Genomic DNA, 12,927 nt, shown 5'->3' with positions numbered 1-12,927 from the left:
TAATTTCCTTACTACGTCTATCGCTCGTAGGAATATCTCTAAATAGGAATCGTAGTCCTCGTATGTACATCTTTCGTATTGTGATAAAGCACCTATGCCGCTAGAAATAGTAGCGCCTTAAAGAAGGCGTTCCAGGTTCTTTTTCCCCTGGTTTGTATCAGAGCTGACCACTGATAATAGGCAAAATGAAACATTTGGTGTGTTTTAATTCATTCTCAATCTTGTTTCCCCTTGCGCTCCGAGGGAAATAAAGGGGAAATCACTGATTCATTTGGAGCTGTTTTCTAACTGACTCATTGACATGAGAGATTGGATGCGATGCGCCAGTCACTCGTACTACAGCGGACAAAGGTCACCGGCAAACGACCGTTCCACAATGGAACCTGGCACTACTGTTTGCCCTAAGGGCCGACCCACCTTTTCAGAGAAACAGACACATGACATCACTATATTACGCATTTTCGAGATAAGAAAGTGGAGAATGCACTCTTCCCTTTTTTTTACATTTTAAACTCATGTTCATGGTCTGTTTTATTCCCAATTGTTGCCCGTGTGAAAAGAAAGAAGAGAAATTGGGCCATGTTTCCCGAGAGAGACTGCCTTCTCTCAGGCCAGCAGTCTTATACTTATAGTCGACTGCTCTATGACGATCTGACCTCTTTCCTGGGCTCTGCTTGCTCGTCTACGCTCCGACCAATTCAGTCAAAATCGAAAAAACGATGTTTCCTTGAAAAAGTCTAAGAAATAGTAGTAGTAGTCAAAAAGTGCACTTTTTCCATATATTTCGATTTATAGGGATCCCTATCTTTATCTCTATCCACAGAGATACCTATCTATATAGAGAGAGATTTTTCTCAAAATTGATCTAGACTATCCTCTATCCGGATAGATATGTCCCTATGAGCGACTAGGCCGATCTTTTTTTATATGTTTTGGCCACGTCCGTTTCCGCTCCGAAGAGGAAGGTTTGGATCTTTCAATCTTATGTCGTGAGGGATGTGACCTATGTTAGGTCCATAAGATACCACAGCTTTTAGTGTTCTATGATTCACCTCCGAATAATGAGTAGGTAGTTCGATCCTTTTGATTCTTATCTTCCTAGTAAACGGGGATCCGGAGCAATAGGTCGAATTACTATATAAAGAAGACTTTTCTACAAAAGGACTTATTGTTCGAGTAGGAAGATTTCGGTTTTTCTCCTTCCCTCTTTTCAATAAGAAGAAGTATTTGAAATGAAACAAATTCCTCTTCATTCTGTTGTGCTCAGCGAAGGAACTGCCTAAGCATACTTTTGCGGATCCAAACTTCTTTGTTCTTTCAAAGTCTTCTTCTTGCATATAAGAACGCAACTTTTGCAATTCCTTGGATTTGAGTAGTAAGCGGCATCCCCTCTGAGTTGTGAGTAAGCGGAACCATTCTTTTTTTGTTCTTCTCCAGATTCTGGCCGGTAGGAATTTGCCTCTTCTTTTTCCAACTGATATGGCCGATAGGAATTTGCCTATGATTTTTCCAACTGATATGTCGATATAGAAAGATCTCCTTATTTCAAAACCGCGGGTTCTCGCGTCATTTTCTTTAAAAGATATTAGATCACCGTGGGAAACTTTCAAATGAGTAATGGTTACCAGTCCATTATTCAAACAAACCCTTCGATGACTTATCGGCTGCCTTGCTTGAGGAAGAGTGTCACTAAAATGGAGACGAACCGGAATCACGTCCGATCTTGTTTCTTGATTGAGTAAAAAAGGGATATATGAAGTTAGTTCTCTTCCTCTGTGCATCTCCCTTATGGGTAAATCCCCATAATAAAGAGACAACTTTCGTGTAGTTTGTGATTTGATGTTACTGTTTCGATTTTCTCTCCGAGAAAGATTTCTTTTAATGGATCTCCTCTTGTTCCTCAATCTTCGGAGAATACGGCGTTGGATTAGAGAAAGTTCTCTGTTCCGAACATTTCCTGGAAGTAGACGACACGTTTTAAATCTTAATGCTGGCATGGCATATTTCGTTGAATCAGTCTTTTTCGCCACATCGCGTATAAAGGGAATCGAACCCAACTCTTCCACGAACCCCCCACGAATGGCCCTCCCTTAATTCAATGAACTATGAGAATTCCTTTTTTCGTTTTTTTCTTTTCAGTTCTCATAAGTCCTTGATATACTAGCAGAAACTCAATACTTGACCGACTGCGTCACAGTGCTCAGGTAAAGTGGCAGTGGTTGAAAGCGAGCGGAAACGTCAGTGTTTTCTGTGCGTTACGATAGTAGTGGTGAAAGAAAATCCAATTCAAATATCTCAACGTAAAAGGAAAATCGTTTCACTTTGAAAGGAAAGCTAGCTATATGAGATCGAAATCACTCTATCTACGATATTCATTGCACCATGATTGAAGGACAATGAGGGGCAGGTTATATTCCCTTTCTTCTGATCGATTGAGCTCAAAGGCAAAAGGCACTAAAGATGTTTAAGATGTTTCATCAGAATTGCTATTGACATCGACTCGTCCGAGAGATTAGCAAGCACCTCAGGGTTGTGAGAAATCCATCCCCAAAACCCAGAATTGGATCTATTGTTTTCACTTTCTTTCCCAAACAATGTATCTGTTGATACCAGAATTGCTTATATTGCTCGCCCTAAGATGGAAAATGCGATAGAACCCACTTTACATACCTCCATAGGAGGAGATCCCTTAGAAGAGAGTGAAACAGGCAGTACAGCAATTCACAAGCCATAGAGAACGAAACTCGGAAGAAGATCTAGTTTCAAGTCAGCTAGGAAGACCTCTTTCTTAAATTAAAGGGAAGGGGTCCACATAAGCCCCAATTATTCCCTAGCTTGTTAATCCAACATATCAGTTGGCGTGTCTGAATAAGAAAGAGTTGGGCGATGGTTTTAGAAAACCCGAAACTAGCCATGCCCTAAAGAAAGTGAATTCCAATCTACGTGAATCACGAAAGAAGCAAAGCCGGTCAAAGAATCGATTATATGCCTTCTCTTTCCATAAGACCGATGGCCTTAGTAACGTAACGCACAGAAGGAATAGAAGACAGAGCGAGGGGATATGTCACGAGCAAAAGGGATGAACAACTACCCCTGTATACGTAGCTTTGTGTAACAGGGGGAACGACTGTTGAGTCAAAAAGCTGAGTGAGAAGGAAGCAAAGGATCGGTTGTGGCGGGATACGAAGTGCTCTGCTAAGCCAATACGAATGTTTACATACGAACCCACGCCAATACATACGAGTAGTAGGGGTATGGAAATTCTCATCAATTAAAGGTTAGGGCTCGGTTTCCGGTTGACTTTTCGAATCCTATCCTCTGTTTCTGGTTAAACCAATTAAATAGGAGTATCCACCCAACTTTCATATGCTGTTGTTCCTATACGCTAACGGGTTCATCTTTATAGGCAATGATTTCATTTGTATTCCAATTCGTACGTATACCCCATCGCTTTGTTTACCATCCCTATCGTCTCGAATAAGGTTTCCTAGCCTAGCCCATCTCGGTGTCAGCTACCGAAAGAGAAAATTGGTCTAAGGGCAGCATCTACTCGTTCATCGCTTGCCTCACATCGAAAGAGGCATGGCTTCTCTCTTCACTCACTCCCCTGTTTGCCAGCTTCAATAGCATGGAAGAAGGTGTTCAAAGAACATAGTTTCACATCTACATTTTCTCCATTTGATCTTGATCAATAATTCACTTATAGAAATAGAATAGAATAGAAATATCAAGAGAAACACTCTTCTTTCCGAAGATCCATTTCTAGTGGGACATCGTTCATAGGGAGCGCACATCCAATGCGCCCTCTACTCTTCACTCTTCACTCTTGTGCTCGATATCCTCTTCAACAAGGATTTGCGGCTCCAATCCCTTTATTTTTCCAAAGGTAAAAGATGGAACAGACCGAATCCAAGCCATATAATTGCTTGATGCTCAAGAGTGCTTAGTTGGAAAAGAGTTTTCTATGTCGTTCAAACTAATGCTCGATTTAGAATTCTATAACAAAAAAAGAAACAATCAATTAATCTATCTCACCTATATTATGAAGCAGCTGCTAGGCCTGATAGCGAAGTGAGCTTTGTGACTTTTAGTAGGGTTGTATCGTCCGTCTTCAACATTCATCCATAAGACTTATTTATTCGATTCATTGTATCTCGAACAGAGGTAAGTCCAGCTTCCTCCTCTTTTCTTTCTTTTTGTTAGTGGCTTTCTCTTTTTAGAAGTCGAACTCTAGACTTGGCAAAAGTCCTATCCTTTCTTGTAGCAGAGCTACGTCCTAATTGATTGTATCATGCTCTTTCGGGTCGAGGCACCTCTAATGTAATCTTTGTCCAGAGGAAGGAGGACTTTCACAGAAAAACAAAAGTTGTATGCCAAAAAGAGCCAATGTGAATTTAGGTTCAAAAGGATCAATAGCACATGACGAAGTTCAAGTGTCTTCTCTTCAAGAGAATAGAGCATAATTGTAGGATTATATGGATATCAGTGCTTTTATTCAATTCCCGAGGCACTCTTCAACGATTGAGGAGATTCCCGAGGCAGTCTTAGTGCTATCGTCAGGGTCACCAGCCTACTGTACCCCTTATTCTGGCTTAGCCTTGCTTAAACAGAAGAGGCTTGGTTAGCATCCTTTCTATCAGGTGTTGTTCTTTGCTACCAACAATTCTTTAAGTACGCGGTGAAGTAAATAATAGTGCACTTGCTGACAGTAGAACCCCCAAGAAATCTCATAGTATAGGCCGATATCTTTGTGCAATGTCATTTACAAGCTATGCTCCAAAGTCTTGGCAAATAGGCTGAGAGAAGTACTGGATGAGATCATTTCCGAGGACTTATTAAATAGGGGTGCTTTTTCTACGAATATAATCAATTCCATAATGCTATCCGCTTTGACGAAGCAAATCAGATGACGGGCGATCTACGCCTCGAAAAGGAGAAGAAGTGGTTCTCGATACTGAGCAAAAAGTCACTTTCGATGCAGAAAGTAGGAAACCAAGGAAACAGGCATTGGCAAAGAGTGAATCTTTATCCGATCCTATAATGGCTCAATCCGATCCAACAACGGTACTTCCAAAGGCTCCTCGGCTAAGAAAAATAATAGTTGTATTGGCAAGCCATGAAAGGGATTTTCTAATGCTATCCGAAGACGAATCAGAATATGGAACCGGAGGCCGTAGCCCAGAACCTTTAGCTTGAGCGGAAGGGGAGGAAACCGGCTATTCGAACTGGCGGGTGGGTGGATACCCTAGTGCTTATTGCTTTGTCGGAGCAGGGGCGGAGAGGGATTCATTAGTTTGACAACACAAGGGTGTCATGTGGAGAAAGAGAATGGAACTATTCTCCGGGTACTGGTACCGCTTAAGCCCAAGCAAGTGAAAAAATCATGTAAGATGGACTTGATTTACTTTCCTTTCCAAGACCTATACCATATGGTTTGGGTATACCACTATCACCTATCGAAATGAAACACTAACCTGCCCACGACCCCCTATACCGGATACCTTTGCTTTGAAACCAATGACTAGTAGAGGATTTCGAGGAACAACAGCAAAGGGAAGTAGGGATGGGCTTTCCTCGGATTAGTATTCGGATTTCGCTGGTCTTTCCAATGGTTGTTATTCAAAAGAAGGGTTCGCACCGGCAAAGAAGAATATATTTTCTAGTTGTAGCTTTCGAGGAGAAGAAGGATTGAATCAAAGGGACGAGCAAAGGCAAAGCAATGGCATGTTTGGAATTCCATAGAGGAATCCCCAAGCAAAGGCCAGGACGCTAACGCTAACGCTATTGATATTCCTAGCGCTTGTTTTCGTAGGATGCCGAGGACTCTTGCTTGAATACAACTAGAGAATTATCAAAAGAATACGACTAGCTCTTTACCGCGGGGATGCGTTGAGAGGAATCAATTGTTTAATCCGGTGACCGGATAGGAGCCGTGACTGTGTGGGTAGCATTATCAAAAGAAGGAAATTCGCATCCAAGTTGGGTATAATAAAAACTATCATAGGAAGTGAATTGGATGCTATGATCAATTTGATACTTGATAATTGTTTTGACATATAGAGGTGGTAATATTAAAGTCATCCTAGTTGGGTGATTATGAATTTAAAGAATGCATGTGCTAAAGTTTGTGATTCCCGTAGCATGCACATATGGTGAACCGCTTTGTGATGAAGTTGGAGCAGAATTTTATTTATTGATTGTCTTTCTTATGAGTGGCAGTCGGAGACGAGCGATGGTCTTTTCCTACCAATCTATCCCCCTAGGAGCATGCGCGTAGTACTTTGTTTTCAATGACTTGTAGATTTTTGCAATAAGTACATGAGTTCTTTATGACTAATGTTGAGTCCATGGATTATACGCACTCTCACCCTTCCACCATTGCTAGCCTCTCTTGTGCCGCGCAACTTTCGTTGGTACCATACACCCACCATATACCTTCCTCAAAACAGACACCATACCTACCTATTATGGCATTTCCATAGCAATTCTGAGATATATTGCCATGCATCTTTCCACCGTTTCGTTTATATGACACGCATCATTATTGTCATATTGCTCTTTGCATGATCATGTAGTTGACATCGTGTTTGTGGCAAGGCCACCTTCATAATTTTCATACATGTCACTCTTGATTCATTGCATATCCCGGTACACCACCGGAGACATTCATATAGAGTCATATCTTGTTTTAAGTATTGAGTTGTAATCTTGAGTTGTAAATCAATAAAAGTGTGATGATCTTCATTATTAGAGCATTGTCCCAAGTGAGGAAAGTATGATGAAGACTATGATTCCCCCACAAGTCGGGTTGAGACTATGATTGTCCCAAGTCGGGTTGAGTATATATATATATATATATATATATATATATATATATATATATATATAGAAAGGCCAAATAAAAAATGAGAGAAAAAGAGAGAAGGGACAATGCTACTATCCTTTTTACCACACTTGTTCTTCAAAGTAGCACCATGATCTTCATGATAGAGAGTCTCCTATGTTGTCACTTTCATTTACTAGTGGGAATTTTTCATTATAGAACTTGGCTTGTATATTCCAATGATGGGCTTCCTCAAAATTCCCTAGCTCTTCGTGAGCAAGCGAGCTGGATGCCACCCACTTAGTTTCTTTTGTTGAGCTTTCATACATTTATAGCTCTAGTGCATCCATTGCATGGCAATCCCTACTCACTCACATTGATATCTATTAATGGGCATCTCCATAGCCCGTTTATACGCCTAGTTGATGTGAGACTATCTTCCTCCTTTTTGTCTTCTCCACAACCACCATTCTATTCCACATATAGTGCTATGTCCATGGCTCACGCTCATGTATTGCGTGAAAGTTGAAAAAGTTTGAGTTACTAAAGTATGAAACAATTGCTTGGCTTGTCATCGGGGTTGTGCATGATTAAATATTTTGTGTGATGAAGATAGAGCAACAACCAGACTATATGATTTTGTAGGGATAACTTTCTTTGGCCATGTTATTTTGAGAAGACATGATTGCTTGATTAAGTATGCTTGAAGTATTATTATTTCTTATGTCAATATGAACTTTTATTTCGAATCATTTGGATCTGAACATTCATGCCACAATAAAGAAAATTACATTGAGAATTATGCTAGGTAGCATTCCACATAAAAAAAATTGTTTTTATCATTTACCTACTCGAGGACGAGCAGGAATTAAGCTTGGGGATGCTTGATACGTCTCCAACGTATCTATAATTTTTTATTGTTCCATGCTATTATAATACCCATTTTGGAAGTTTATCGGCTTTACTTTACACTTTTATATCATTTTTGGGACTAACCTACTAATCGGAGGCCCAGCCCGTATTGATGTTTTTTTGCCTATTTCAGTATTTCGAAGAAAAGGATATCAAATGGAGTCCAAACGGAATGAAACCTTCGGGAGCGTGATTTTTGGAACGAACATGATCCAGAGAAATTGGAGTGGAAGTCAAGCAACAGCCGAGGCGGCCACGAGGGTGGAGGGTGCGCCTCCCTACTGGGCGTGCCCCCCTATCTCATGGGCCCCTCGGGCGTCCACCGACCTACTTCTTCCTCCTATATATACCCACGTACCCCGAGAACATCAGAACAGACCACGAAAACCTAATTCCACCTCTGGAACCTTCTGTATCCGCGGGATCCCATCTTGTAGCCTTCGCCGGCGCTCCGCCGGGGGGGGGGGATCGATCATGGAGGGCCTCTACATCATCTCCAAGGCCTCTCCGATGAGTTGTGAGTAGTTTACCACAGACCTTCGGGTCCATAGTTATTAGCTAGATGGCTTCTTCTCTCTTTTTGGATCTCAATACCATGTTCTCCTCGATCTTCTTGGAGATCTATTCGATGTAACTCTTTTTGAGGTGTGTTTGTCGAGATCCGATGAATTGTGGGTTTATGATCAAGTTTATCTATGAGAAATATTTGAATATCCTCTAAATTATTTTATGTGTGATTAAGTTATCTTTGCAAGTCTCTTTGAATTGTCAGTTTGGTTTGGCCTACTAGATTGATCTTTGTTGCAATGGGAGAAGTGCTTAGCTTTGGGTTCAATCTTGCGGTGTCCTTTCCCAGTGATAGCATGGGCAGCAAGGCATGTATTGTATTGTTGCCATAGAGGATAAAAAGATGGGGTTTATATCATATTGCATGAGTTTATCCCTCTACATCATGTCATCTTTCTTAACGCGTTACTCTGTTCTTTATGAACTTAATACTCTAGATGCATACTCCATAGCGGTCGATGTGTGGAGCAATAGTAGTAGATGCAGGCAGGAGTCGGTCTACTTGTCACGGACGTGATGCCTATATACACGATGATGCCTAGATAATCTCATAATTATTCGCTTTTCTATCAATTGCTCGAAAGTAATTTGTTCACCCACCGTAATACTTATATTATCTTTAGAGAAGCCACTAGTGAAAACTATGGCCCCCGGGTCTGTCTTTTATCATATAAGCTTTCAATCTACTTTTATTTGCATCTTTACTTTTCCTATCTATATTATAAAATACAAAAAATATATTTATCTTATCATACTATCTCTATCAAATCTCACTTTCGCAAGTGGTCGTGAAGGGATTGACAACCCCTTTATTGCGTTTGTTGCCAGTTCTTGTTTGTTTGTGTAGGTGCGTGGGAATTTTGAGGAGCCTCCTACTAACCCCGTCTGGAGGGGGGAGAAAGAAAAGGCCGGCCTCCACGCGTCTGGAGGCCGAAGCGTCCAAGAGGGGGAAAGCTTCCCTCCCGGACAACTCCACAGCGGCCACCGACAGCAGTTCGGAGTGGCGCCCTAGGGACAAGCCATGGCCAAATCGTGAGTACTTAAAAACCCAGACAGATTCATATAACCGGCCTCTCTATTTCATAGTCTTAACATGTTGAGTCATGCATTTGTAGTCCGGCTCGGTCCGACCTCGAGTGGTCCTCATCTTTGGGAGATCCGCTGGACCCGTAGGCGATGGACAGCGGGTCCCTTCATGCGGCCTCCTCTCCCAAGGCCACGGATGACACCGAGGTGTTGTCCCGAAGGATCCCAGGCCAGGGAGAGACGCAGGAGGCCGTCAAGGTGGCGCCAGAGGGGGAAACCCTGGCCACCGGACACATGGGGGAGAAAATCCTCATGGATACTGGTGATGGGAATCATATCCAATTTGGCCCCCAGCCGAATACAATTCCAGAGACTCATACGGCTCCGGAATCAGGCAACCAGCCTCTTTCGAAAGAAGGTACACCTATTCCACCGGTGACCTCTATTTATCCAGAGGCGCCGGACACTCTAATGGAAGCATTGTGAAGTGCTTCCATTGTCGAGGAACATCGTACCCTTATGGGTACGGTGGTTGAGAGGATTCAGTCCGCGAAGACGGACTGACCAAAGTCCGCACAAGCCTTCTAACAGGCTTCAAGGTAAGCAACGCAATTATGTAAAAAGAATGTCACAGTATAGATAGTAGCCCCTAAGACACTGTCCGGTGTTCGAAAAGAAAAGCCGGATAGAGGATCAAACAATTTTCGCAGGAGACTAACCAGATGAGTTAATATGATAAGCGTCGTTACTGGCTGCAACCTCTCATACTACCGAGGTTTCTGGACTGAAGCAGAGTCTGGAGCGGGCCGAGGAAGAGCTCAGACGCGTGAAAAAGCAGCTGGAAGACAATGAAGGTACGCAATAACTTTGTCTATTTTCATGAAGGATGAGTGATTTGTGTTGACTAAAGTGCCATGATATTTATTAGGAGCGGTGGCCAAGGTGGAGGCCCTCAAGAAGGAGCTGGCCGAGGCCGAGGGGAGAGCGGCCAAGGAACAAGCTGCCCCCAAAAAGCATGAGGAGAGGGTCGGTGAGGTCTAGTAGGAGCTCCAGGATGCCATTAAGAAATGCAAGTCCTTGGAGCGCAACATTGCAGATCAAGAGTCCGAACTTGCCAAGGCCCGCCAAAGTGCACACGATGACCGGGTTGAAGCCCAGGGCACCCTCCAGGAAGTCCAGGCGGTCAGAAAAATAGCGGCGGGTAAGGCCTTTATTATGCAGAGCAAATATGTGAAGAAAAGTTTCCTCTTACTGACTCGGATTTGGAGTTCTCCTGGGGCATTTGCGGATCTGCCGCACAACATTTCAAAAGCTGCGGAGTTCTTTCGAGCCGAAGAGGGGAGCTCCACAGAGAAGCTATTTTGGTCGCAATACCTTGCGGCAGAACATCCGGTGCCCTTTAGTGATCAGCTAAAACAGCTGGTCGAACTGCATTGGGTGGATGAACTAGCCATGAAGGATTTAATAATCCGGCTATGGCCTGCCGAAGCCATACCCAGCAGCTACTTCGGGCTCGTGAAGCAGCTGGTCAATGCCTGCCCTCGGCTTGATGCCATCAAGCGGTCGGTCTGCATCGAGGGCGCGCGAATGGCCTTCGCCCGAGTCAAGATGCACTGGGTGAAGATGGATGCCATGAAGCTTATGACCGAGGGACCGCCCGCGGGCAAGGAGCACCGCACGGTCCAGCGGTATTTTCAAGATGTCCTGGAGGGATCCCGCATTGTGGCGGAGCAATATGCTAAGGATGTTATCTTTGAATGAATACATTCATGTTATCTTGTCATGTACTACGAAACAAGGTCGTTATGTAATATAATGCTTGTTATTTAAAATTTTACCTCCTGTGCGGCCGTTTTGTTAAATCTGAGAGTTGACCAGTCGTCGGCTTTCGCCCCCACATAGGTAGTACAGTGGTGTTCGGGATGAATCTAAACACTCTTTACTCCAAAGTTTGGTCCTTAAAGGAGGTGTTTAGCGCAACGAACCAGGCAATCGGACTATGTGGCTTTATCACCCTCACTTAGCCATACGAGTTTGGCAATAGAAATTAAGGCGCAACCCCTAGTATTCGTAAGGCCGAACTTGGTATGTTGTAAACACCTGATCGGATAAAATCGATTCATCGCATAATGCGGAAAAAAACGCAAAATATTTGAGACCCCTCGAACAGCTGACCGGCTCACGCCCCATCATAACAATCAGTTTTCGGCTTTCTCTACTGAGGTGCTCATCCGGATGAACCAGGAAACAATCACAGTAGTTCTCCCTTTACTACCCTAGCCGATATAGCAGAACATAAGGTAGTAAGCACTGGAGCCGGGCAACCCAACTATTGACCAAAGACATGATTCGAAGCCGATGCATATAATGCTAAAGTTCGGGGGTGCCGAACTATACTGTAAAAAAGTGTTCGGAATTTGTTACCGTATTATGGGGCGCAATGAAGCCCCTGGGGAATTAAGGCGTACCAGAGTGTACGAGTGCAATTGATAACTACATCAAAAAAGAAAAATGAAGTAATAGGCTAATGCCGCAGAAATTGGGCCGCAAACTATTTCCCATTATAATTTGAGTAATACGTCAACGCGTATTTGTACAAGTAGTGTGATAAGAAACATGGCTATTTAACATGCCACGACCAAGGGAAAGCTGCGTGCGGGTCTTAAAACAAGCATAACGATCCTTAAAGAGACCACCTGAAAATTCCCTTATACGTCAATGCTTCTTGCAGTCTTGGTGTATCCGTCCCTTGATAGGTCTGAAAATCGGGCCACCAGGAATGGCCTGGAAAGAATCCTGAAAAGAAAAAGAAAAACTGAAAGTATGTAGGTCCAGGGAAGGTTGCGCCATATTATGGACCATGAGCTAGCTGTGCCTCCGTTTATGCCCATGGTATTTTGAGTGTGTAGTTATGTACGCGCGGTATGAATGCCGCCGTTTGGTTAGTACTAGGATGGAGGCGAAATTTCTAGTCAAACTCTTGACGAGCTGGACTTTCATGCTGCAGAGTACTTCAGACTCGATTGACAGTGTCCGGGAGCTTGGCCGCCGAATTAAGGTTCTTCCTGAAAAGACCTTTCAGTGCTTTTGCTGCGAGGGCAGCGGTGTGCTCCTCGGTACGGAGGGAGCATTCCATGTTTCCATTGACTGTTATGACACCACGTGGTCCGGGCATCTTGAGCTTGAGATAAGCGTAATGTGGCACCACATTGAATCGAGCAAATGCGGTTCGTCCGAGCAGTGCGTGATAGCCACTGCGGAAAGGGACGATATTGAAGATCAACTCTTCGCTTTGGAAGTTGTCCGGGGATCCGAAGACCACCTCCAGTGTGATTGAGCCTGTACAGCGAGCCTCCACACCTGGTATGACACCTTTAAAGGTGGTTTTTGTGGGCTTGATCCTTGAGGGATCAATACCCATTTTTCGCACTGTATCCTGATAAAGAAGGTTCAGACTGCTACCACCGTCCATGAGGAGTCGGGTCAGATGGAATCCATCAATGATTGGGTCGAGGACCAGTGCGGCTGAATCGCCATGACGGATACTGGTCGGATGGTCCCTGCGATCGAAGGTGATCGGACAGGACGACCATGGGTTG

At 43.5% G+C, this 12,927-nt stretch overlaps 1 protein-coding gene across 1 annotated transcript; it reads right to left on the bottom strand.

Moving 5' to 3' along the window:
- Positions 1–551: 551 nt before the first annotated feature.
- On the bottom strand, positions 552–3,488 carry LOC123072342 (ribosomal protein S4, mitochondrial-like). Its single transcript, XM_044495903.1, has one exon. The coding sequence runs from the start codon at positions 1,995–1,997 to the stop codon at positions 924–926; it is 1,074 nt and encodes a 357-aa protein (XP_044351838.1). The 5' UTR covers positions 1,998–3,488; the 3' UTR covers positions 552–923.
- Positions 3,489–12,927: the final 9,439 nt, after the last annotated feature.

Source organism: Triticum aestivum, chromosome 3B, assembly GCF_018294505.1.
Source record: "Triticum aestivum cultivar Chinese Spring chromosome 3B, IWGSC CS RefSeq v2.1, whole genome shotgun sequence".
Lineage (NCBI taxonomy): Eukaryota > Viridiplantae > Streptophyta > Magnoliopsida > Poales > Poaceae > Triticum > Triticum aestivum.
The sequence above is the reverse complement of the archived record's forward strand: the minus strand, read 5'-3'. Positions and strand labels throughout refer to the sequence as shown.